Source organism: Vulpes lagopus, chromosome 19 (genome assembly GCF_018345385.1).
Source record: "Vulpes lagopus strain Blue_001 chromosome 19, ASM1834538v1, whole genome shotgun sequence".
NCBI classification, from domain to species: Eukaryota; Metazoa; Chordata; class Mammalia; order Carnivora; family Canidae; genus Vulpes; species Vulpes lagopus.
In genome coordinates this window covers 16,078,426-16,105,423 of record NC_054842.1, presented here as the reverse complement: position 1 = coordinate 16,105,423, position 26,998 = coordinate 16,078,426, and the positions used below count along the sequence as shown (strand labels likewise).

Below are 26,998 nucleotides of genomic sequence, written 5' to 3'. Positions count from 1 at the left end.
TTTCACTGTCAGTGTTGTGCAAACGTGTATGTGTGAATGCTGTGTTTTGCCACAACTGAAGATGTAAAAGGACCTATAACTCTCCAGTAAGCTGACCTCATTGGATGATCTGTGCAAAGACTTTCTCTAGAAGGAGCAAAGGATTTATTTTAACCAACCATATTCAGTCTTATGGACTCATTCTGTCTTATCTAGAGTTGTGGTTTGTCATCCTTAATTAGCCTAGCCATCTGAACCATCTAGTGCTTTAAAAACCCTGATTCCTCTGCCTCTCTTCTCCTCAGCTATTCTGTGAGTGTTTCTCTGCTGTGTTTTCTCTCCTCTGGCAAGATAATAAACTCAACAAACACTCTCTTCGTCCTGTTCTCTTTTAAAGTTCTGGTGGTCTTTGCTTTATCCTTTGATAATATGCAGTCCTGTGGGAGGATATTCCAGAGGAATTTCACCAACATTAGGTCCCAAACTCCAGATTTAGAAAGTTTGTTCTTTTTCAATCTTGATTAAGTAGTTAGACAAATCTGAAATACCATTATCCCATATAGATCAAAACATAGAGATAATTATGTAAATTAGTGACAAGATGACTTAAGATCATGCTTTAAATAATGCAGAGCCCAAGTTCTGCACTGGAGTGTACAATAATGAGCTGGTCAGCAAGATTTTGCATAATGGAGTGAGTCCCTTTGGGAGCCTGTTCTAAAGGATAAAATGAAGAAGAAGGACTAGGAATTTGTTTACCAATGGTTTATAACTGATTTCTACTCCAGGGTGGAATGGTGCTAAGCATATTTGAAAATAGGTTGTTCTTTTAAATAAGCTAAAATATACTCCTATGCCAAATTATCTTCCATATCATAACTCTCAAATTATCTGGGTTTTCCAGTTATTTTCAGAGTCATATTTTTATGCATAAGCTTTCATTTAATTCTTTCCTGAATAATTGAAAATTAAATATTTGGGAGCCCATGTATTTAGGAATGGAGTTTGTATACATATGTCTGTGAGAGAGAGCAAGCATATAGAACACATGTATATGTATGTAGTGTGGATTTCTGCATTCTGTTCAAAAGTGTTCTCACTAAAAAGAAGAAAAGTGAGACAACACACTTTCTAGTATATACCTCAGTTACATTTTGACATGTTCTTTTAATTTTGTTTCTATGGGTTCATTTTTAATTGTATTTCACTATTTGTATTTTTGTAAGCTACTTACAAAAACAGAGTTTTTAACAGATGAAAAATACCTTATTCAGTAAAATAAACTGAAATTATTGAACTAAAAAAAAAACAACAAAATAATGTAACTCCCCTCTGCACATTTTAAATAATTTAAAGGATTTGTTTTATTTTAGCGTGTTTGCTCTGTGGATCTGACCTGATTGATTCATGATAGGTATTCAGGCTTCTTATGAATGTTTGGACTGAATAGATGAGGAAAGACAAGTGCGTATAATCTGTGATTTTATGAGAGACCAGAAGGACACTTTAAAGATTTTGCTCTATTTTGGGATGTAAGAGGAAATGATACCCTTTACAATTTACTATTCTTTGAATCTGGTATTTTAGAGAGATTTTTTTTCCTTTAAATTGGATATTTATAAATGAAGGCTCCCAAAGGAATTATTTGTTTTTTTTAAAAGATTTTATTTATTTATTCATGATAGAGAGAGAGGGAGAGAGAGAGAAAGAAAGAGAGAGGCAGAGACACAGGCAGAAGGAGAAGCAGGCTCCATGCCTGGAGCCTGACATGGGACTCGATCCCGGGACTCCAGGACCACCCCCTGGGCCAAAGGCAGGCGCTAAACCCTGAGCCACCCAGGGATCCCCTCCCAAAGGAACTCTTAAAATCAAAGACAAAATATGTTGTTTGAAAACTGATTTGTCACCAGTACTTTTTAACTTACATATTTCTCAACTCTGATGATTACTTGATTTTAAAATTCCATATGCTAAAAGTTAGGAATGTGCAAATAATGTGGATAAGAGAAAATGCCATGGTAAGAGTGTCTCATGGGAAATATTTCAGCTGCATCGCTCATATCATCTCATGGACATAGGTCATTACTTCCAGTTACACTTATATACTCAACCCTTGAACAATATGGGGCTAGGGACACTGAGCCCCCACATGATCACAATCCATGTACAACTTTTGACTCACCCCAAACTTAACTACTCATAGCCTACTGTTGACTGGAAGTTTTACCAATAACATAGTCATGTAACACATATTTTGTGTATGTGTTATATACTATATTCTTAATAAATAAGTTAGGGAAAAGAAAATGCTATTAAGAAAATCAAAAGGAAATTATGTTTACAGTGCTATATTTATTTTTAAAAATCTGAGTATCAGTGGACCTGAACAGTTCAAACAGTTCAAACCTGTGTTGTTTAAGGGCCAATTGTACCTCAATTTTAGTATTTTGATTGAATTTGGAAAAGGAAAAAAATAATAATCATGCTGGGACATCTGATCATCAGATCCAATGTCTGGTGTTTTCTGGATGTCTGAATGTGTCTGATTTACTTCTCAAGACAGTCCTGAGAGGAAGGTGGTATCCTGATTTTACAGATGAAGACAAGGAAGCAAAGAGAGATTGGGGAAATTGGCACCTTCACAGCAAATCTAAACAAAGGTTTTGTGGCTCTTTTTAACTCCTTCCACTATAGAAGCAGCTCTCAGACTTAGAGAACGTCAGAATTACCTGAAAGGCTTTTTAAACAGATTGTTGGGCCCTACCCTCAGAATTTCTGATTCAGTAGACCAGTGGTGAGGCTGAGAATTTGCATTTCCAACAAGCCCCTGATGAGGTTGATGTAGCTGGTTCTAGGGCTGGGCACTTGGAGAGACAATGCATTATAACATAGAAGAGGTCTAAACCTGTTTCAGTTATGTCCTGTTAATAAAAAGTGAGCATTCAGTGCCTGAGGGAAATCTTGAAAATCTGTGGCCTATTGTGCCATATGTTCCTCAAGTGCACTCTCTGTACCCTTGGGGGGTGAGGTGGTTTGCCTTGGGGGTCCTTAAAGCTACAGGGTAAACATGATGCATCCTCAAGGAGTGCCAGTTTTCCTTGATGGTAAGTAGTTTAACATGCCATTTTTATATTAAAACAAATACACAGCTGTGTTATAGAGTAGAATACAAATGCACGTGCATTCCTAAAATAAAGCCTTAGATTTCAAAGAAAGTCTGCCCTGATGGTAGACTGCTTCAGGCTATGCTTCAAGTCTCAGAGGGTGCACATTGGCTCTCCTCTGGCAATGAGCGGATTTAGCTGAGGAAGAAAAATGTTATTTTACATCGATATTAAATACCTTTTTGAGCTGAGAGTTTCTATCTCTGGATTCAGATTCTTGTCTTCTTTCTGACTTTATAGTGAGCATTCCTCAGGGTCTAGCCTTCAGGACCAGGTAAGTCAACTTTTTTCCGAGGACATATAGAAACCCCAGCATTAGGGATGACATTTCTGGGGTGCCTGAGTGGCTCAGTTGGTTAAGCATCTGCCTTGGGCTCAGGTCATGATCTCAGGGTCCTGGGATCAAGCCCCATGTTAGGCTCTCTACTCAGCGGGGAGTCTGCTTCTCCCTCTCCTTCAATCCCTTCCCTCTGCTTGTGCTCTTTCTCACGCTCTGTCTCACTTTCTCTGTCAAATAAATAAAATCTTTAAAAAGAGAGAGGGAGAGATGACATTTCTGTTTAACACCAGATGCTATAGACTTCAAATTAAAAAAAAAAAGGAAATTAATATTGTAAATCTTATTGTCTTCATGGAAGAAAAGGATCAAAAGTCAGTTTTGGGGGATTTTTTCCTTCACTATGGGTACTACATACACACATGCACACACAAACACACATACCAGCAAATAAAGCTCTAAGTTTTGGCATTTGCTGGTTCCTAAGTCAGGTGCCCATAGTTCTAGGCTGTATTGCCCATTTGAGGTAATGCTTCAAATGCCACGCATGAGTATGACTCCCCCTTTTTAGGCTCCGATTTGTGGTTTTGCTAATGGCAATAGCGATCACCTAGTTTTAGACATTAACATATTATTGTTTTTGTATGGCTCACAAGCTCAGTATGGTTATGTTGTAAATGGTTGAAAAAAAATCAAAACAAGAATGATGTTTTGTGAAAAATGAAAATGATAAGAAATTAAAATTTCTGTTGTAAGAAATGGAGTTTCCATAAATAAACTTTTATTGGAATGTAGCCATGTTCATTCAGTTTCTTCTTGCCTATAGCATCTTTTGGTCCTTTTCCATTATAAGGGCAGAGATGAATTATGATAGAGACTTTGTAGCCCACAGCTTAAGTATACATATTTGGAAGAAAAGTTTACAAATCCCTGATCTGGATGGTACCGGAGACAGGTACATTTTTGCCTTAAGGGACTGTGTGTCATAGATCCAGAATCAGACCACTTCCACCCACAGAGTAAGTCCTCTCATCTATCTGTCTGTTCTTCCCCCAAGGAAACCATTGGTAACCAGGAGTTGTTTGTATCTTCATTCTCATTAGTTTCCATGAATCTTTTTAATTCTTCCTTAATTTCCTGGTTCACCCTTTCATCTTTTAGCAAGATGGTCCTTAACCTCCACGTGTTTGAAGTCCTCCCAAACTTCTTGTGATTTAGTTCTAATTTCAAGGCATTATGGTCTGAGAATACGCAGGGAATATATCTTTTCCCATTCTGTAAGTGGTCTTTTAGTTTTGTTGACTGTATGCTTTGCTGTGCAAAAGTTTCTTATCTTGATGAAGTCCCAATAGTTCATTTTTGCTTTTGTTTCTTTTGCCTTCGTGGATGTATCTTGCAGGAAGTTACTGTGGCCGAGTTCAAAAAGGGTGTTGCCTGTGTTCTCCTCTAGGATTTTGATGGAATCTTGTCTCACATTTAGATCTTTCATCCATTTTGAGTTTATCTTTGTGTATGGTGAAAGAGAGGGGTCTAGTTTCATTCTTCTGCATGTGGATGTCCAATTTTCCCAGCACCATTTATTGAAGAGACTGTCTTTCTTCCAATGGATAGTCGTTCCTCCTTTGTCGAATATTAGTTGACCATAAAGTTGAGGGTCCACTTCTGGATTCTCTATTCTGTTCCATTGATCTGTGTGTCTGTTCTTGTACCAGTACCACACTGTCTTGATGACCACTGCTTTGTAGTACAACCTGAAATCTGGCATTGTGATGCCCCCAGCTATGGTTTTCTTTTTAAAAATTCCCCTGGCTATTCGGGGTATTTTCTGATTCCACACAAATCTTAAAATAATTTGTTCTAACTCTCTGAAGAAAGTCCATGGTATGAAAGACTCCACCCCAAGATTGCTAGAACTCATACAGCAATTTGACAGTGTGGCAGGATACAAAATCAATGCGCAGAAGTAAGTGGCATTTCTCTACACTAACAATGAAACTGAAGAAATAGAAATTAAGGAGTCAATCCCATTTACAATTGCACCCAAAAGCATAAGATACCTAGGAATAAGCCTAACTAAGGAGGTAAAGGATTTATACCCTAAAAATTCTAGAACACTTCTGAAAGAAATTGAGGAAGACACAAAGAGATGGGAAAAAGATTCCATGCTCATGGATTGGCAGAATTAATATTGTGAAAATGTCAATGTTACCCAGGGCAATTTACACGTTTAATGCAATCCCTATCAAAATAGGTTTTTTAAAATCATAAATTTATTTTTTATTGGTGTTCAATTTGCCAACATACAGAATAACACCCAGTGCTCATCCAATATGTTTTTAAAATTGTTTGTATTTCCTTGGTGTTGGTAGTGAACTCTCCTTTCTCATTCATGATTTTATTAATTTGAGTCTTCTCTCTCTTCTCTTTAATAAGGCTGGCTAATGGTTTATCTATCTTATTAATTCTTTCGAAGAACAAACTCCTGGTTTTGTTGATCTTTCCACAGTTCTTCTGGTCTCGATTTTGTTGAGTTCTGCTCTAATCTTTATTAACTCTCTTCTTCTGCTGGGTGTAGGATCTATTTGCTGTTTTTTCTCTAGCTCCTTTAGTTGTAAGGTTAGCTTTTGTATTTGAGTTCTTTCCAGTTTTTGGATGGATGCTTGTATTGCTATGTATTTCCCCCTCAGGACTGCTTTTGCTGCATCCCAAAGATTTTGCACGGTTGTATCTTCATTCTCATTAGTTTCCATGAATCTTTTTAATTCTTCCTTAATTTCCTGGTTGGCCCTTTTATCTTTTAGCAAGATGGTCCTTAACCTCCACATGTTTGAAGTCCTCCCAAACTTCTTGTTGTGATTTAGTTCTAATTTCAAGGCATTATGGTCTGAGAATGTGCAGGGGACAATCCCAATCGTTTGGTATCTGTTCAGACGCCATTTGTGACCCAGTATGTGGTCTATTCTGGAGAAAGTTCCATGTGCACTTGAGAAGAATGTGTATTCAGTTAAGTTTGGATGTAAAGTTCTGTAGATATCTGTTTAATCCATCTGGTCCAGTTTATCATTTAAAGCTCTCGTTTCTTTGGAGATGTTGTGTTTAGAAGACCTATCCAAGGTAGGAAGCGCTAGATTGAAGTCACCAAGTATAGTGTATTATTATCTAAGTATGTCTTAACTTTGGTTTTTAATTGATGGATATATTTGGCAGTTCCCACATTCGGGGCATATATATTGATGATTGGCATATATATTGAAGACCTCACAGATGGTTTTCTGGGAGAGAGGCCTGTTGTGCTGATTTTCAGGTGTTAGCACTTGGGGGAGCTGCTATACCCCCTCCTGGTGCAGGGCTCAGTGAGTGATGTTTATCCTGTTTATCTGGTGAGGCCACTGTGAGGCTCAGTGGGGGTTGTTTATCCTGTGAGGCCCAGGAGGAACAACCGCAATGGCAATGGCCTGTTCTGGAGCCATGGATTCAGCTCGGAGCTCTAGTCTGCAGGGGCCTGGATGCTCCGGGGGCAGGGCTGCTGATCTGCTCTTCTTGGGGCAGGAGTGTCCTTGCTGTCCTGTGCCCTTCTGGCCTCTGCCTGTGGGGGGGGTGGGATCCTGGGCTGTGTCCCAGGTGCCCTGTGCTCCCGGGCCTGTGCTGTTGGAGTCGCGCTCCCAGCTGCACAGCCCCCTCCCTGCGAAGATTTCAGGTTGTACTACAAAGCTGTGGTCATGAAGACAGTGTGGTACTGGCACAAAAACAGACACATAGATCAATGGAACAGAAGTTCCAGAAGTGAACTTTCCAGAAGTTGGAAAGTTCATTCCAGAAGTGAACCCTCAACTTTATGGTCAACTAATATTCGATAAAGGAGGAAAGACTATCCACTGGAATAAAGACAGTCTCTTCAATAAATAGTGCTGAGAAAATTGGGCATCCACATGCAGAAGAATGAAACTAGACCCCTCTCTTTCACCATACACAAAGATAAACTCAAAATGGATGAAAGATCTAAATGTGAGACAAGATTCCATCAAAATCCTAGAGAAGAACACAGGCAGCACCCTTTCTGAACTTGGCCACAGTAACTTCTTGCCAGATACATCCACGAAGGCAAAAGAAACACAAGCAAAAATGAACTATTGGGACTTCATCAAGATAAGAAACTTTTGCACAACAAAGCATACAGTCAACAAAACTAAAAGACAACCTACAGAATGGGAGAAGATATTTGCAAGTGACGTATCAGATAAAGGGCTAGTTTCCAAGATCTATAAAGAACTTAATGAACTCAACACCAAAGAAACAAACAATGAAATGGGCAAAAGTCATGAACAGAAATCTCACAGAGGAAGACATAGACATGGCCAACATGCACATGAGAAAATGCTCTGCATCACTGGCCATCAGGGAAATACAAATCAAAACCACAATGAGATACCACCTCACACCAGTGAGAATGGGGAAAATTAACAAGGCAGGAAACCACAAATGTTGGAGAGGATGCGGAGAAAGGGGAACCCTCTTACACTGTTGGTGGGAATGTGAAATGTTGCAGCCAGTCTGGAAAACTCTATGGAAGTTCCTCAAAGAGTTAAAAATAGACCTTCCCTATGACCCAGCAATTGCCCTGCTGGGGATTTACCCCAAAGATTCAGATGCAATGAAACTCCGGGACACCTGCACCCCGATGTTTCTAGCAGCAATGTCCACAATAGCCAAACTGTGGAAGGAGCCTCGGTGTCCATCGAAAGATGAATGGATAAAGGAGATGTGGTTTAGGTATACAATGGAATATTACTCAGCCATTAGAAATGACAAATACCCACCATTTGCTTCAACGTGGATGGAACTGGAAGGTATTATGCTGAGTGAAGTAAGTCAATCAGAGAAGGACAAACATTATATGTTCTCATTCATTTGGGGAATATAGATAATAGTGAAAGGGAATATAAGGGAAGGGAGAAGAAATGCGTGGGAAATATCAGGAAGGGAGACAGAACATGAAGACTCCTAACTCTGGGAAACAAACTAGGGGTGGTGTAAGGGCAGGAGGACGGGGGGTGGGAGTGAATGGGTGACGGGCACTGAGGGGAACACTTGACGGGATGAGCACTGGGTGTTTTTCTGTATGTTGGTAAATTGAACACCAATAAAAAATAAATTTATTATAAAAAATGACAAATACCCACCATTTGCTTCAACATGGATGGAATTGGAGGGTATTATGCTGAGTGAAATAAGTCAATAAGAGAGGGACAAACATTATATGGTCCCATTCATTTGGGGAATATAAATAATAGTGAAAGGGAATATAAGGGAAGGGAGAAGAAATGGGTAGGAAATATCAGAAAGGGAGACAGAACATGAAGACTCCTAATTCTGGGAAACAAACTAGGGGTGGTGGAAGGGGAGGAGGGTGGGGGGTGGGGGTGAATGGGTGATGGGCACTGAGGGGGGCACTTGACAGGATGAGCACTGGGTGTTTTCTGTATGTTGGCAAATTGAACACCAACAAAAAATAAATTTATTATTAAAAAGAAACTTATTATGAACAGCTATACGCCAATAAATTAGGCAATCTGGAAGAAATGGATGCATTCCTGGAAAGCCACAAAGCCAATAACCAGGGAGGAAATTGAAGCAGTCATCAAAAACCTCCCAAGACACAAGAGTCCAGGGCCAGATGGCTTCCCTGGGGAATTCTATCAAACGTTTAAAGAAGAAACCATACCTATTCTACTAAAGCTGTTTGGAAAGATAGAAAATGGTGGAGTACTTCCAAATTCGTTCTATGAGGCCCGCATCACCTTAATTCCAAAACCAGACAAAGACCCCACCGAAAAGGAGAATTACAGACCAATATCCCTGATGAACATGGATGCAAAAATTCTCAACAAGATACTAGCCAATAGGATCCAACAATACATTAAGAAAATTATTCACCATGACCAAGTAGGATTTATCCCCGGGACACAAGGCTGGTTCAACACTCGTAAAACAATCAATGTGATTCATCATATCAGCAAGAGAAAAACCAGGAACCATATGATCCTCTCATTAGATGCAGAGAAAGCATTTGACAAAATACAGCATCCATTCCTGATCAAAACCCTTCAGAGTGTAGGGATAGAGGGAACATGCCTCTTACATCATACACAAAGATAAGCTCAAAATGGATGAAAGATCTTAATGTGAGACAAGAGTCCATCAAAATCCTAGAGGAGAACACAGGCAACACCCTTTTTGAACTTGGCCACAGTAACTTCTTGCCAGATACATCCATGAAGGCAAAAGAAACAAAAGCAAAAATGAAGTATTGGGAGAATATGTCTTGGTTTTGGACTGCTTAGTTTAATGGGGAGTTCTCTGTGCCTCCTGTATTTGGATATCTGCGTCTTTTCCCAGATTGGGGAAGTTTTCTGCGATTCATTTATTCATTCTTTTTTTCCATGTTTTTTTTTAATTGGAGTTCAATTTGCCAACATATAGTATAACACCCAGTGCTCATCCCATCAAGTTCCCACCTCTGTGCCCATCACCCAGTCACCTCATCCCCCCCACCTCCCACCACACCTCCCCTTCCACTACTCCTTGGTCATTTCCCAGAGTTAGGAGTCTTTCATGTTTTGTCACTCTCACTGATTTTTCCCACACTCATTCTCTCTCCTTTCCCTTATGATAGCTTTCACTATTTTTTATATTCCCCATATGAGTGAAACCATATAATGTTTGTCCTTCTCCGATTGACTTACTTCACTCAGCATAATACCCTCCATTTCCATTCATGTCGAAGCAAATAGTGGGTATTCATCGTTTCTAATGGCTGAGTAATATTCTGTTGTATATGTTTACCACATCTTATTTATCCATTCATCTGTCAATGGACACGAAGGTTTCTTCCACAGTTTGCCTATTGTGGACATTGCTGCTATAAACATTGGGATGCAGGGATCGTGGGTTTTCACTGCATCTGTATCTTTGGGGTAAATCCCCAGCAGTGCAATTGCTGGGTCTAGGGCAGGTCTATTTTTAACTCTTTGAGGAACCTCCACACAGTTTTCCTGAAATAAGTTTTCTGCTCTCTTTAGTCTCTCTGCTTCAGGTCTCCTATAATATATATGTTATTACATTTGTTTGAGTCATTGAATCCCCTAAGTTTATTCTCATGATCTTTAATTATTCTTTTTCTCTTTTGTTCAGCTTTATTATTCCCCAGTACCTTGTCTTCCACACCACTGATTCATTTTTCTGCTTCTTCCAGCTTGCTATTCATTTCATCAAACCTGTTTCAAATTTCATTTATTGCATTCTTCATCTCTGATTGATTCTTTTTTTTAACTCTTTTATGTTTGTGGTAAAGACCCTTACCTTACCAAAAGGGTCTTTCATTTTTCTCTCAAGCCCAATGCATAATACCCTCCAGTTCCATATGTTGGCAAATTGAACACCAATAAAAAATAAATTTATAAAAATAATAATAAATAAATAAAATCTTGTAGTAAAAAAATGCCTATGCATCTTCTCTGTGTTAGAAAAACCAGTTGTCTCTTCCTCCCAAAAGTAATGACCTCATGAAGAAGAGGTAATGTGACATTGAGAGCCTGTGTCAGATGGTGTTTCCTTATGTGCTGCCTGTGCTTCACTTCTGCACGTGGTGCTCTGTCTTTCAGGCCAGTCAGGTGAAAAGGCTCTCCTTGCCTGCTATTGCCAGTGTTTGGACCCTGGCCTAATGTGGTGAGTTTTAAGTAGGTATACTTTGGTCTGCTTTTGAAATGAGACCTGACATCAACTCCACCAGAACTAATGCCCTGTGAAAGTCTCTGTTCTGGAGATGTGTTGAGGGTAAAAGTTTTTGCTGATATCCTGGGGAAGGGGACCTGCCATGCTGGGGCTGAGGCATGCTTGGCTGAGTAGGGCCATCTCAATACAGTACAAGGAGTAGGGCTTGGTGAGGCAAATTAGGTAGCCAGTGGCAGTACTGCCTTGATTCCCATGGATGGTTCTGTGTTTATGCTGAGGGATGGGGGAAGGAAATGGCACTGGCCAGCTCCTTTGTTCCTGGAAAGGCATCTCCCTAAATACTCTCTCTCAGGGAAGCACCCCTAGAATAGAGAATTATGTCTCTACTGTGTGTTCCAGATGATTTTCAGATTGTCATTTCTATGCTGTCTGCACCTGGGTTGTTTGTCTTCTCTACAGCAGCAGCACACTGCCCTCTTGACTCTATCCCAGCCATGCCTGATGACCTTTAAAACTCCAGGATTTAGAGATGTGGTGTGCACAAGGGCCTTGGATAGTCTTCTGGTGGAAGTGGCCCACTGGGTCTAGGACTGCAGGCAAGCTTGATTGAGAAGAGGAGTCCTGCCAGAGTGCGAGGGGTGTTGCTTAGTGTAAGCCAGTGGGGCAGCCACTGTGCTGCCTCCCACAGATGGCTCTGTGTTTATGCTGAAGGGTGGGGAAGGGGAATGGCACTGTTCAGCTCCCCTGTTCTTGGAAAGGTGTCTCTCAACTCGCCTGTCAGGGCAGAGTGAATCATGTCCCCACTGTGTGCCCCAGGCATTCTTCAGGACACTTTTATCCATGCCTTCTTCCCCAGGGTTGTTTGCCTGCCTTCTACCAAAGAGCAGCACAGTGCCCTCAGGGCTCTATCCCAACCTTGTCTTTCCACCTTTAAAACTCCAGGCTTTAAGGCCACAGGTTTCAAGTACTCATGAAAATCAATCCCTCTCATTTTCCAAGCTAATGGCCTTGGGGAAATGTTCTCCTTGTGTATTCCCCTATGTTCCTCTCTCTCTTCTCTTCTGCATGACCAAGCCTCCTTGCTCTCTGCATCCTCATTCTCTGTTTCTTCTCTAGACCACGTCTCCACGCTTCCTACCTTTGTCAATGTGGCCTTGCTCTCCCTCTAGTTGTAGAGTTTGTTCTCTCAGTCCTCAGGTCAATATTGGGGGTATTTAGCTGGAAGTGATAGTTATCTAGCTGTGTTCATGGGACCAGAGGAACCTGGGCTCCTCCTACTATGCTGCCTTCTTGGATTCCCCTCTAATACTCATTTTAATCTTAAGATAACACAGGTTTAGGAATATTAAGTGACATTTTTTTCACTTGGATTTGAGATTCAAATTATAGTCCTCTAGGTCCCAGTCTAATGCATTGTTTTCTACAATAGCCCTTTTATAAGTCTTCATGAATACTGATGCTATGCTTGAATGTTGATGTGAGACATAGGTCTGAAAAATAAGCTTTCTTGAAAGAGAAAATTAGATTTAATTAATCTTACTATTACTTTTAATTATCACTTACCTTTCAAGTCATATATTATCCCACAAGTGTGAGGTCAGGCTGTCAGGCTTATAGAACTACTGATTATCTTATGCAAGCTTAATATATTTTAAGGGTTTATTGTAAGTTAATATAATGGTCCTAGTATATATATTTATTTCAGGGAAATAAGAATGAGATTAATTATTTAAAGTATTTGTGTGATTTGCAGCCCTAATGCAGAGGAAATAAGCCAAAGGAAAAAATAATACTAGAGTACATATGAAAGAAACGAATTATAGATATAAATGTTGATATTTTCCTAAGTGCCCATTGCTAGTATAGTTCTGGCATACTTTTTATTGAGGTCTGGAAATGATTTACTATCTCTCTTAACATTATTAATTATAGAGTCTTGTGAAGAGTAAAAGAAGAATCTTTCCAAGTATAAAAGTAATGGGCATGGTGGCTAGACAATGTTCATCAGGACCACAGAACTTATATTTTCTCTGTGGACATTTTTTGTGGGCTTGTGAACTGTTTCTTGAAGGCAACTGTGAAGAAAGTCTTGTGTGGATGAAAGGGCCTTGGTAATATTCTACATTACATTGAATATATTTTATGTGAGGCAGCTTTTTTGTGGTTCAGAGTGGAAAAATAAAAATTATCCAGTGACTCTCCATCTTCACATCTCATGAATTATGAAGTGACAGAGGAGACAATATATATCTGATTGGTTAGAATTATTAAATTGCTTTTTAAAGAGAGAGGTATTCCATCACAGAAAATATCAAAAGTTATTTCAAAAGTCATCACATTTTCCCATAAAAAACTGATACCGTGGCATGATAAATGGAAATGAAAAGCTTTATTCATTTTATGAAATTCCACTACATAAAAAGTATAAATCTACATTTCTCAAAATTTACATAAATTCTATGATTCTATAGGTAGATCAAAGCCAAATCCTGGGTGACGGGGACTGAGGGGAGCACTTGATGTGATGAGCGCTGGGTGTTATTCTATATGTTGGCAAATTGAACACCAATAAAAAATAAATTTATAAAAAATTAAAAATTTTAAAAATTAAGAAAAAGCCAAATCCTAACTAATGTCAAGCTAGTCATTTTATTTCCATTGAGGTTGAGACAATCATGGAAAAAAATGTTTCATGAATGAATAAGTGATGAATAAGACTATCTTATCATGTTTTAAACCCTTTAATTTGCGTCTTCTCACTTCCTTGTATCATGATAAAGAAGAAATAATTTGAATAAGAAAGACTCTACTCAAGATATCAATAAATAGTTATATAACAAAAAAATAGTTATATAACATCACAAGAGATTTAATGTACAAGGTCATGATTTGTATATTATTACTTAGTATACAAACCATACTGTATATGAATCCAGTTATCCAAGTCTATACTTCTGAAGATCCAAGAATTTGCATATAAAATAGAAAACTAGATCATCAAAAGTTTTTGTGGGCCTTTAGGGTGAATTAAATGCATTCAAGTTTATATCCTCTTATTTACATCCTCTGTGTTATATTACAAACAAAAATAAAAATTCTTAGGAAGTTATTTTCTCTGAAGGCATGCCAATTATTAGAGTCATAATAGAGCTAAATAAGATGGTTGTAGTATTCTTTGCATACATAGAATGTTTATGTACAGAAACTATTCTATTAATTGTGCCTATGGTCCAGGGATTAGTTGCTTCAGCAGAAATAAACACAGATTCACACCAATAGTGCAATAGGGTTCCTTTTCCTCCACATCTTTGCCAACACTTGTTACTTCTTCTGTTTTTGATTTTAGCCATTCTGAATGGTATAAAGTGATATTTTTATTGGTATTTTAATTTGCATTTCCCTGATGATTAGTCATCTTGAGAATCTTTTCATGTACTTGTTGACCATCTGTATATCTTCTTCATAAAAATGTCTATTCAGATCCTCTGCCCATTTTTATTTTTGTTTTTTAAACGATTTTATGTATTTATTCATGAGAGACATAGAGAGAGAGAAAGAGGCACAAACACAGTCAGAGAGAGAAGCAGGCTCCATGCAGGGAGCCTGACACGGGACTTGATCCCAGGTCCCCAGGACCACACCCTGGGCTGAAGTTGGCGCTAAACCGCTGAGCCACCCGGGCTGCCCTTCTGCCCATTTTTAAATTGGATTGTTTGTTTATTTTGGTGTTGAGTCATATGATCTTTATATTTTTTGGATATGAACCCCTTATTGGATATATCAATTGCAAATATCTTCTGCCATTCAGTAGGCTGAATTTTTGTCTTGTGGATGGTTTCCTTGTTGTGCAAAACAATTTTATTTTGGTGTAATCCTAATAGTTTAATTTTTCCTTTGTCAGAGTATATATATATTTAGAAAAATGTATCTATGGCTAATGTCAAAAACTTACTATCCTTATGCTCTGTTGGTAGGATACAAATTGGTGCACCACTGTTGAAAAGACTATAGAGTTTCATTGAAAAATTAAAAATAGCACTACCATATGATCCAGTAATTCCACTGCTGGGTTACCCAAATAAAACAAATAAAGTAACTAATATGAAAATATTATGCACCTGTATGTTTTTTGCAGCCTTACTTATAATAGTCAAGATATGGAAGCAACCCAAGTGACCACTGATAGATGAATAGACTAAAAAACCATGATGTATATATATAATATATATTATGATGTATGATATATAATATATATTTATATATAATGGAATATTATGCAGCCAAGGAAGAACAAAATATTGCCATTGAACACAACATGGATAGATCCAGGGGTATAATGCTGAGTGAACTAAGTCAGTCAGGAAAGAGAAATACCATGATTTCACACACTTTGTGGAATTTAGTAAACAAAACAAATGAACAATCCAAAAAAAAAATCCCTAGAGAACAAACTAGTGGTTGCCAGAGGGAAGGTGGGTAGGTTGATGGATGAGATAAAGGGGATTAAGAGTACACTTACCAAAAAAAAGGTACACTTATCGTGTTGAACATTGATAAATGTATACAGTTGTTGAATAATTCTATTGTGCACATGAAACTAATGTAACACGTGTGTTAATTACACTTGAATGAAAAAAAGACAATTAGAAAACATATTTCATTGACTTATCCAGGGTAATATTTTTCTATGATATCTGGTTCCTCTTCAATTTTGTAGATTCATGTCAACTCTCACCAGCTTCCTCAATGCATTCTTCATGTCCTTATTCCGTAGGGTATAAATGAGAGGATTCAGACTTGGAGTGATGATCGTGTAAAAGAGGGTGAGGAACTTGCCCTGGTCTTGGGAGGCACTGTTACCTGGTTGTAGGTACATGTAGATTATAGTTCCATAGAAGATGGACACAACAGTGAGATGAGATCCACAAGTATTCAGTGATTTTTTTCGGCCTGCTTTTGACTTTATTCTCAGCACAGCTTTGGCAACGTAGCCATAGGATAGAAGAATAAGGCTGAGGGGTGTAAGGACAAAGACAATGCCTAAAGCAAAAACAGACATTTCAACTGTTGTAGTGTCTATACAAGCTATTTTGACTATAGCTGGCAACTCACACAGGAAATGGTCCAGAAGGTTGTTTCCACATCGAGGCAAATTCAGGGTGAGTGTACACAATGCTACCGAGTTGGCCAAACTAATGCTCCAGACTGTGATTATTATCTTGAGACAGAAATGTGGGTTCATGATTATCAAATAACGCAAAGGCTTACAGATAGCTGTGAAGCGATCGTAGGACATAACAGCTAGGAGGAGGCATTCTGTGGAACCCAACCACATATAAATATAGAGTTGAATGACACAGCCTATATAGCTGATGGTCTTGTCAGGTCCCCACAAGTTAACCAGCATCTGAGGGATGATGCTGGTTGTGAAGCATAGATCCAGGAAAGATAAATTCCTGAGGAAAAAATACATTGGTGTGTGGAGACAGGAATCCAGGAGAGATGCAACGATGATGGCTGTGTTACCCACCCATGTAATGAAGTAAAAGACAGTGACAACTCCTGATAGCACCATCTCCAGTTTGGGATAGTCAGAGAAACCAAGTAAAACAAAACCGTGCAGAGAAGTATAATTGTTTTGGTCCATAGTCCACCAATGCTCAAATCCTAGAATGAGAAGAGCAGAAGGAGGTGAAGGAATATGGGGATGAAGACAATGAGGAAGAGGAGCAGAAGGAGCAAGAAGAAGAGAAGGAGAAGGAAGAGGAGAAATCTGTCAATACAGACTATATAATTTAGTTAAATACAATATTTTAAAAGGCATATAATTTATGTTAGTAATTTAAAAATAATGGGCAAAAGAATTACAGCCAAGTAATTTGGTATTCGTTGTAGATCTTTTATAGTGATGAGTTTCATAATATATTTTTATCTAAGTGAGTTTGGTGAGTTTACTCTTTTTTTTTTTTAATTTTTTATTTATTTTTTATGATAGAGGCAGAGACACAGGCAGAGGGAGAAGCAGGCTCCATGCACCGGGAGCCCGATGTGGGATTCGATCCCAGGTCTCCAGGATCGCTCCCTGGGACAAAGGCAGGCGCCAAACCGCTGCGCCACCCAGGGATCCCGGTGAGTTTACTCTTAAACTCAAGGTCTGAAATTTCTCACATATAAGTTTGGAAGTTTGGAATAGACCTGATTCTAAAATGATGTGACCCTTTGATTCTCTACAAATCTTCCAGGCTGGATATAGTGAAAAGACTCTTTTACTTGGTCATTAAATTCACCTAAAGTATGTAATTATTTTGCTAATGTCAGAATGAGGAAAAGAGTGTTCCTCTTTTTTCATATCTTCGTGATTAGCACTGTTGACATCCCAGTTTCTTATGTAGAAGATATGACATTTATCCTTAGCACCTTTATCTCTCTCATTCCAATACCTAACTTATCACTCAAACTGGTAAATTTGAATGCAAATTATGTTTTAACTATCCTCTCACTTTTAAAGAGCTTCCACAATCTCTACCCCAAATCCAAACCACTCTCTTGCTAGATTTTGGCAACTGTCTTCAATCCTTATCCTGACTTCATTCATTCCTCAAAATTTTTTTCATTGTTTAAAAAATATATAGTTAGCTAATATACAGTGTAATATTAGCTTATGTGTAGAATTTAGTGATTTATTATTCCATAAAACATCCAGTGCTCATCACAAGTGAGCTCCTTAATCCTCATCACTCATCAATTCATTCCCCTGTCCACCACCCTTCCGGTAACCATCAGTTGTTCTCTCTAGTTAAGAGTCTGTTTCTTGGTTTGCCTCTCTGGTAGTTTTTCCTAATGTTCATTTGTTACTTCTTAAAATCCATATATGAGTGAAATCATATGGTATTTGTTTTTCTCTCCCTGACTTATTTTGCTTAAGATAATACTCTCTAGCTCCATCCATGTCATTGCAAATATATATACCACATCTTCTTTATCCATTCATCAGTCAATGGACATTTGGGCTGTTTCCATAATTTGGCTATCGTTGATAATGCTGCTATAAACATTGAGGTGCATGTATTTCTTCAAATTAGTATTTTTGTATCCTTCACATAAATACCTAGTAATGCAAAATAGAAAACCCAGAAACAACTCACAACTATAGTGTCAATTAATCTCCAACAAAACAGAAGAGAATATACAATGGGAACAGGAGAGTGTCTTCAACAATTGGTTTGGGAAACTGGACAGCATCATGCAAAAGAATGAAACTGGATCACTTTCTTACACCAGACACAAAGTAAATTCAATATGGATCAGAGACCTAAATGTGAGTTAGGAAACCACTAAAATCTTGGAGGAGAACACAGCCATCTTTGACATCAGCCATAGCATCTTAGTAGATATATCTCCTGTGGCAAGGGAACAAAAGTAAAAATTAATTATTATGATTCCATCAAAATAAAAAGCTTTTGCATGGTGCAGGAAATGATGATCAGAATTAAAAGGCAACCTATGACACGAGAGAAGATATTTGCAAACGACATATCTGATAAGGGTAATATCCAAAATACATAGATAACTTATAAAACTCAATACCTAAAACACAAATAATCCAGTAAAAAAGTGGAGAGAAAACATGCATAGACATTTTGCCCTAGACGACATCCAGATGGCTATCAGACACAGGAAAAGATTCTCATCATCACTTATCATTAGAGAAAACCAAAATTACAATTAGATACCTCACAGTGGTCAGTATTTCTAAAATTAACATACAGGAAACGGCAGAAGCTGGCAAGGATTTGGAGAATGGAAAAGCCTCTGACACTGTTGGTGAGAATGCAAACTAGCACAGCCACTCTGGAAAACAGTGTGGAGGCTCCTGAAAAAGTTAAAAATGGAACTACCATATGATTCAGCAATTACGCTAGGCGGTATTTACCCAAAGGATACAGAAACACTAACTTGAAGAGATACATATATCCTGATATTTATATCAGGATTATCAACAAATAGCCTTATCATTGAAAGAGCCAAATGTCCATCAGTTGATGAATGGATATGGAAAATATGGTTTGTGTGTGTGTTTTTGTGTGTGTGTGCATACAATGGAATATATATAATGGAATATTATAAATATATAATGTACATTATATGTATAATGGAATATTACTCAGCCATAAAAAGGATTAAGTTTTGCCATTTGCAACAACATGGATGGAGCTAGAGAGTATTATGCTAAGCAAAATAAGTCAGCCAGAGAAAGAGAATACTATATGATTTCACTCATATATGGAATTTAAGAAACAAAACAAATGAATACAACAGGGGTGAAGAGGTGGGGTAAAGAGAGGAAAACCAGGAAACTGACTCTTAACTATAAAGAGCAAATTGTTAGTTACTACAGGTGGGTGGGATGTGAGAAATGAGTAAAGGGGATTTAGAGTAAACTTGTGATGAGAACCAAGTGGTGTATGGAAGTTTTGAATAATTAAATTGAAACTAATATTGCACTGTATGTTAACTAACTGAAATTTAAATAAAAACTTGAACAATGAAAAAGAACCAATTATAATCATGTATTCTTTCGGTAAAAGTTTTTTTTTTAACGCCCCTTATGGCAGTCTGTAAACTTTAAGAAAGTGGGTCTGGTATCTATTGCTCTGCACTCGATCCATGACACCTAAAGCATTTCTCCCAATACCTATCTTTCCATGTATCTGTGTATCTATGTATCCATCTAGCTGTGAACTTGCCTATCATCTCATCTATCCTCTACCTTATCCTATTTATACGTAATTTTTGAATAAAAGAAAAAAGTCACAGTATGAATAATGGTGAAAAATCACTTAGGATTTTAGGAATTTTTAAAATAATCTTTTATACATTAAGAGCTTACGCTAGTGTTTTTGAAGTTTCATGGATGGGATGATAAAAGGTTCAGACCAATGGAAAATATCTGTGATTAAATCTATATAGTAACAAGATTTATTAAGTTTGATGAAAAGTAATTTAAGACACTGGTTTCTATTCTAAGGATTAATTATTTTAGCCTTATTCAGTAGGGTGATACACATAGAGTTCCTACAGACATGCATGAGAACATCAGAACTGCCCAAATTTTTAACGATTGAACAGATTGTCAGTAGTCCTCTATAGTTTCCTCTCACTAAGTATAAAATGACAACTTTTTACAACCTGAAGCCAAAGTAACATCCAGAAAGCCCCTATTAAAAATAACTAAGAGAAAATACATGATTGAAAAATGACAGTTAAATATCGAACTGGTGAATCTCTCTCTAGTTCTCTCTTTCTCTGTGTAGATATAGTACAAAATGTTATGCTTTTTGATGTTATGCCATTTCAATTATGTTTCTTGGACATTATGAGAAATTACTTCAAACTGGTTGTGATTCAAAAGTAGACTGTGTAGAAGACCAACTACATATACTGGTTAAAATAGTTGTTTTGAGAGAGTCATTTGTTGATTTCCTCAGAGCTAGCTTTTACAGATTTACAATTTGAGCCTGGATTCTGCCATTGACCAATATGCATAAAAGAAAAGTAAACACTCTGTCACACACCAGTAGAGGTATGTAATATTTGGGCAGGGGGGCTGAATACATACTTAATATTTATTTATTGACAGACAAATTGATGTGTATAATAGTACCTTCTCATTAAGTCAAATTTCAGTTAAAATTATATGAAAACAAAAATGAAAATTCCTTTAAAATTAATGTCAGTGTCATGTTGTTAATTACTTAACTATTCCATCATCATTACAGCCTTCAAAGATTAATTCAGGAAGGAAAAATAATCCTTCTTATGGCTATTAAAAGCCTGACATGGGAAGTCTACAAATAATTTTTCATGCACATTATGAGATTTAGAGACAGATCAAAAATATCTGATTCCTTCCCAGCTCCAGTCTCATGAATAAAATATTGTATTTTAGTTCTTCGTTTCCAATTTAATCTACATTTACCTCTCATATTTCTGTTGGATCAAAATGTCTGGAATAACAAATCAAGAAACAGGTTCATGTTCTCCTCTCATAATGGAAAGTATATTTAATCTTTTACATTAAAGATAAAAATAATTTCTCTGCAGACATTTACAATATATATTTATGCCAAGTATTCTAGAAGAAAGCCAGAAGAATCAGTCTATAAAGTCTAAGTTTTTTTTTCCTTTTGCTTCCTACAAGAGTTTTCACCAACCCAGGCACACTTTTTTCCAAGAGATATTAAAGATTAACATTACTGTGATCCAGAGAGATTTCCTCTGATATACTGCTTCTTGAGTAGTGAGGAGCCCACAACGTGTGGAAAAGTCAAGTATTTGCATTCAGAAATGTAGCTACTTTTCATCTTCCCAGCAATGCACCAGAGACTTTTCTGTTCCCCAAGGAGCTCAAGGAACTGATTCTGGACAGGAATCCTCATTCGTGGCCGTTTGACTTCACATAAGTGGATGGAACCTGTCACAGATTCTTACTAGGTGTTCTGACTTTATTTATTTATTTTTGTATATTTTTTAATTCGAGTTCGATTTGCAAACATATAGTATAACACCCAGTGTTCATCCCGTTCAAGTGCCCCCCTAAGTGCTCATCACCCAGTCACCCCAGCCCCTAGCCCACCTCCCCTTCCACCACCCCTTGTTCATTTCCAGAGTTATGAGTCTTTCATGTTCTGTCACCCTCACTGATTTTTCCCACTCATATTCTCTCCTTTCCCCTATAACCCCTTTCACTATTTTTTATATTCCCTGTATGAGTGAAACCATATACGTCTTTCTCTGATTGACTTATTTCACTCAGCATAATGCCCTCCACTTCCATCCACGTTGAAGCAAATGGTGGGTATTTGTCGTTTCTAATGGCTGAGTAATACTCCATTGTATACATAAACCACATCTTCTTTATCCATTCATCTTTCGATGGACACCGAGGCTCCTTCCACAGTTTGGCTATTGTGGACATTGCTGCTAGAAACATCGGGGTGCAGGTGTCCTGGCGTTTCACTGCATCTGAATCTTTGGGGTAAATCCCCAACAGTGCAACTGCTGGTATGTAGGGCAGGTCTATTTTTAACTCTTTGAGGAACCTCCACACAGTTTTCCAGAGTGGCTGCACCAGTTCACATTCCCACCAACAGTGTAAGAGGGTTCCCTTTTCTCCACATCCTCTCCAATGTGGTTTCCTGCCTTGTTGATGTTCCCCATTCTCACTAGTGTGCGGTGGTATCTCACACTGGTTTTGATTTGTATTTCCCTGATGGCAAGTGATGCAGAGCATTTTCTCATGTTTGCTGGCCATGTCTATGTCTTCCTCTGTGAGATTTCTGTTAATGTCCTTTGCCCATTTCATGATTGGACTGTTTGTTTCTTTGCTGTTGAGTTTAATAAGTTCTTTATATATCTTGGATACTAGTCCTTTATCTGATAGGTCATTTGAAAATACCTTCTCCCATTCTGTAGGTTGTCTTTGAGTTTTCTTGACTGTTTCTTTTGTTGTGCAGAAGCTTCTTATCTTGATGAAATCCCAATAGTTCACTTTTGCTTTTATTTCTCTTGCTTTCATGGATGTACCTTGCAAGAAGTTAGTGTGGCAAAGTCCAAAAAGGATGTTGCCTGTGTTCTCCTCTAGGATTTTGATGGAATCTTGTCTCACATTTAGATCTTTCATCCACCTTGAGTTTATCTTTGTGTATGGTGCAACAGAATGGTCTAGTTTCTTTCTTCTGCATGTGGATGTCCAATTTTCCCAGCACCATTTATTGAAGAGACTGTCTTTCTTCCAGTGGATAGTCTTTCCTCCTTTGTCAAATATTAGTTGACCATAAAGTTGAGGGTCCACTTCTGGATTCTCTATTCTGTTCCATTGATCTATGTGTCTGTTTCTGTGCCAGTATCACACTGTCTTGATGACCACAGCTTTGTAGTACAACCTGAAATCTGGCATTGTGATGCCCCCAGCTATGGTTTTCTTTTTTAAAACTCCCCTGGCTATTCGGGGTCTTTTCTGATTCCACACCAATCTTAAAATAATTTGTTCCAACTCTCTGAAGAAAGTCCTTGGTATTTTGATAGGGATTGCATTAAACGTGTAAATTGCCCTGGGTAACATTGACATTTTCATAATATTAATTCTGCCAATCCATGAGCATGGAATATTTTTCCATCTCTTTGTGTCTTCCTCAATTTCTTTCAGAAGTGTTCTATAGTTTTTAGGGTATAGATCTTTTACCTCTTTGGTTAGGTTTATTCCTAGGTATCTTATGCTTTTGGGTGCAATTGTAAATGGGATTGACTCCTTAATTTCTCTTTCTTCAGTCTCATTGTTAGTGTATATACATGCCACTGACTTCTGGGCATTGATTTTGTATCCTGCCACACTGCCTAACAGCTGTATGAGTTCTAACAATCTCAGGGTGGAGTCTTTTGGGTTTTCTATGTAGAGTATCATGTCATCAACAAAGAGGGAGAGTTTGACTTCTTCTTTGCCAATTTGAATGCCTTTAATGTCTTTTTGTTGTCTGATTGCTGAGGCGAGGACTTCCAGTACTATGTTGAATAGCAGTGGTGAGAGTGGACATCCCTGTCTTGTTCCTGATCTTAGGGGAAAGGCTCCCAGTGCTTCCCCATTGAGAATGATATTTGCTGTGGCTTTTCGTAGATGGCTTTTAAGATCTAAACCACATGAAATTTTGTGAAAACTGTTCTTCTATGCTATTGTTCAGGCCTCATACCCTGGAGTTCCTGAGCATCCCCATTGGTTCCTGTCCTCTTTCCTGCTCTAAACACCCTTCTTCTTTCCTCTTGTTCCCTCTGTAGTTTTCTTTAACTCTGTAATTTCACTTTGAGCATGCAAACTTAGTTCTAGTCTCACATATTGTTGGAAGCATGCCATCACTGGAGAATCCTATATCAATTCTCAGTCAGGACTAAGACCTTTAGCTTAGCTCACAGTGTGAATGCTCATTTTTGGGTGTATGTGTGCACACATGTGCCTTTGCATATATTTCCAGTTGCATGCTATTTGTTTATTTATAAATAAGCTGTTAGCATAAATAAATGAATAAGAAAATTTTGTTCTTCCCATAATCATAATGCAATTTATGTTTAAATTTATCACCCAACATTGACATTTTAAAGTTATTATTTTTTATAATAAATTTATTTTTTAACGGTGTTCAATTTGCCAACTTACAGAATAACACCCAGTGCTCATCCTGTCAAGTGGCCCCCTCAGTGCCCGCCACCCATTCACCCCCACCCCCCTGCCCTCCTCCCCTTCCACCACCCCTAGTTCCTTTCTCAGAGTTAAGAGTCTTCATGTTCTGTCTCCCTTTCTGATATTTCCTACACATTTCTTCTCCCTTCCCTTATATACCCTTTCACTATTTTTATATTCCCCAAATGAATGAGACCATATAATGTTTGTCCTACTCCAATTGACTTACTTCACTCAGCATAATACCCTCCAGTTCCATCCACGTTGAAGCAAATGGTGGGTATTTGTCATTTCTAATGGCTGAGTAATATTCCATTGTGTACATAAACCACATCTTCTTTATCCATTCATCTTTCGATGGACACCAAGGCTCCTTCCACAGTTTGGCTATTGTGGACATTGCTGCTAGAAACATCGGGGTGGAGTAGGAGGGGCAAGATGGCGGAAGAGTAGGGTCCCCAAATCACCTGTCCCCACCAAATTACCTAGATAACCTTACAATTATCCTGAAAATCTACGAATTTGGCCCGAGATTTAAAGAGAGAACAGCTGGAATGCTAAAGTGAGAAGAGTTCGTGCTTCTATCAAGGTAGGAAGACGGGGGGAAAGAAATAAAGAAACAAAAGGCATCCAAGGGGGAGGGGCCCCACAAGGAGCCGGGCTAAGCCCGGGGCGAGTGTCCCCAGGACAGGAGAGCCCCGTCCAGGAGAAGAAGGAGCTTCACCAATCTTCCCGGGCGGAAAGGGGCTCGCAGGGAGTTAGAGCAGGACCCCAGGAGGGCGGGGATGCCCTCAGGCTCCCTGGGACAGTAACAGAGGAACTGCGCCCCGGGAGAGTGCGCCGAGCTCCCTGAAGGGCTTCAGCGCACATGGCTGGACCTGGGAGCACCTCGGAGGCGGCTCCGTGCAGGGAACTGTGCGACTAGGAACGGGAATCCAACAGCGCAGGCCCCGGAGCACTGGGAGCCGGGGACACAGCCCAGGATTCGGCCTCCCCCCAGGACAAGCAGAGGCTGGGAGAGCCCAGGACAGCAAGGACGCTCCTGCCCCGAGCTGAGCAGATCAGCGGCTCTGCCCCCAGAGCATCCAGGCCCTGCAGAGAGCTCCGTAGTTACTGCGGGAGCTGACTCTAGGGCTCCAGAGCTGGCCACCACCACTGGGGTTGTTCCTCCTGGGGCCTCACAGGGTGAACAACCCCCACTGAGCCTTGCACCAGGCAGGGGGCAGAGCAGCTCCCCCAAGGGCTGACACCTGAAAATCAGCACAACAGGTCCCTCCCCCAGAAGACCAACTAGACGGACAAGTTCCACGGGAAGTCAAGAGACTCAAAAAAAACAGAAACAGAAGATACTCCCCGGGGGTTTTTTGTTTGTTTGTTTGCTTTTTGATTTTTTTGCTTCCCCCACCCCTTTATTCCCTTTCTTTCTTTTTTGTTCTCTTTATCTTCTCTTTTTCTTCTTTTCTTCCTTTTTTCTTTTTCTCTTTTCTTTCCTTCTTTCTCTCCTCTCTTTTTCTCCTTTGCCCAATACAACTTGTTTTTGGCCACTCTGCACTGAGCAAAGTGACTAGAAGGAAAACCTCACCTCAAAAGAAGGAATCAGAAACAGTCCTCTCTCCCACAGAAATACAAAATCTGGATTACAATTCAATGTCAGAAAGCCAATTCAGAAGCACGATTATACAGCTACTGGTGGCTCTAGAAAAAGCATAAAGGACTCAAGAGTCTTCATGACTGCAGAATTTAGATCCAAACAGGCAGAAATTAAAAATCAATTGAAGGAGATGCAATCCAAACTAGGAGTCCTAACGACCAGGGCTAACGAGGTGGAAGAACGAGTGAGTGACAGAGAAGACAAGTTGATGGCAAAAAGGGAAACTGAGGAAAAAAGAGACAAACAATTAAAAGACCATGAAGATAGATTAAGGGAAATAAGTGACAGCCTGAGGAAGAAGAACCTATGTTTAATTGCGGTTCCCGGGATCCCTGGGTGGCGCAGCAGTTTAGCGCCTGCCTTTGGCCCAGGGCGCGATCCTGGAGACCCTGGATCGAATCCCACGTCGGGCTCCCGGTGCATGGAGCCTGCTTCTCCCTCTGCCTGTGTCTCTGCCTCTCTATATCTCTCTCTATGGCTATCATAAGTAAATAAATAAAAAACTTAAAAAAAAAATTGCGGTTCCCGAGGGCGCCGAAAGGGACAGAGTTCCACAATATGTATTTGAACAAATCATAGCTGAAAACTTTCCTAATCTGGGAAGGGAAACAGGCATTCAGATCCAGGAAATAGAGAGATCCCCCCTAAAATCAATAAAAACCGTTCAACACCTCGACATTTAGTAAAGCTTGCAAATTCCAAAGATGAAGAGAAGATCCTTAAAGCAGCAAGAGACAAGAAATCCCTGGCTTTTATGGGGAGGAGTATTGGGGTAACATCAGACCTCTCCACAGACACCTGTCAGGCCAGAAAGGGCTGGCAGGATATATTCAGGGTCCTAAATGAGAAGAACATGCAACCAAGAATACTTTATCCAGCAAGGCTCTCATTCAGAATGGAAGGAGAGATAAAGAGCTTCCAAGACAGGCAGGAACTGAAAGAATATGTGACCTCCAAACCAGCTC

General features: G+C 39.0%; 2 protein-coding genes across 20 annotated transcripts in view; one reads left to right on the top strand and one right to left on the bottom strand.

Moving 5' to 3' along the window:
• Positions 1-26,998, top strand: part of RBMS3 (RNA binding motif single stranded interacting protein 3) — a 1,727,904-nt gene that overhangs the window by 357,419 nt on the left and 1,343,487 nt on the right. The window lies entirely within an intron of this gene.
• LOC121478543 (olfactory receptor 2W1) lies at positions 15,857-16,798 on the bottom strand. Its single transcript, XM_041733630.1, has one exon. It carries the CDS (start codon positions 16,796-16,798, stop codon positions 15,857-15,859), a length of 942 nt encoding a protein of 313 aa, XP_041589564.1.

What these genes read in the sequence shown, in the direction of transcription:
- LOC121478543 (XM_041733630.1), bottom strand. Translation starts at nt 16,798, where the DNA reads ATGGACCAAAACAATTATACTTCTCTGCACGGTTTTGTTTTACTTGGT.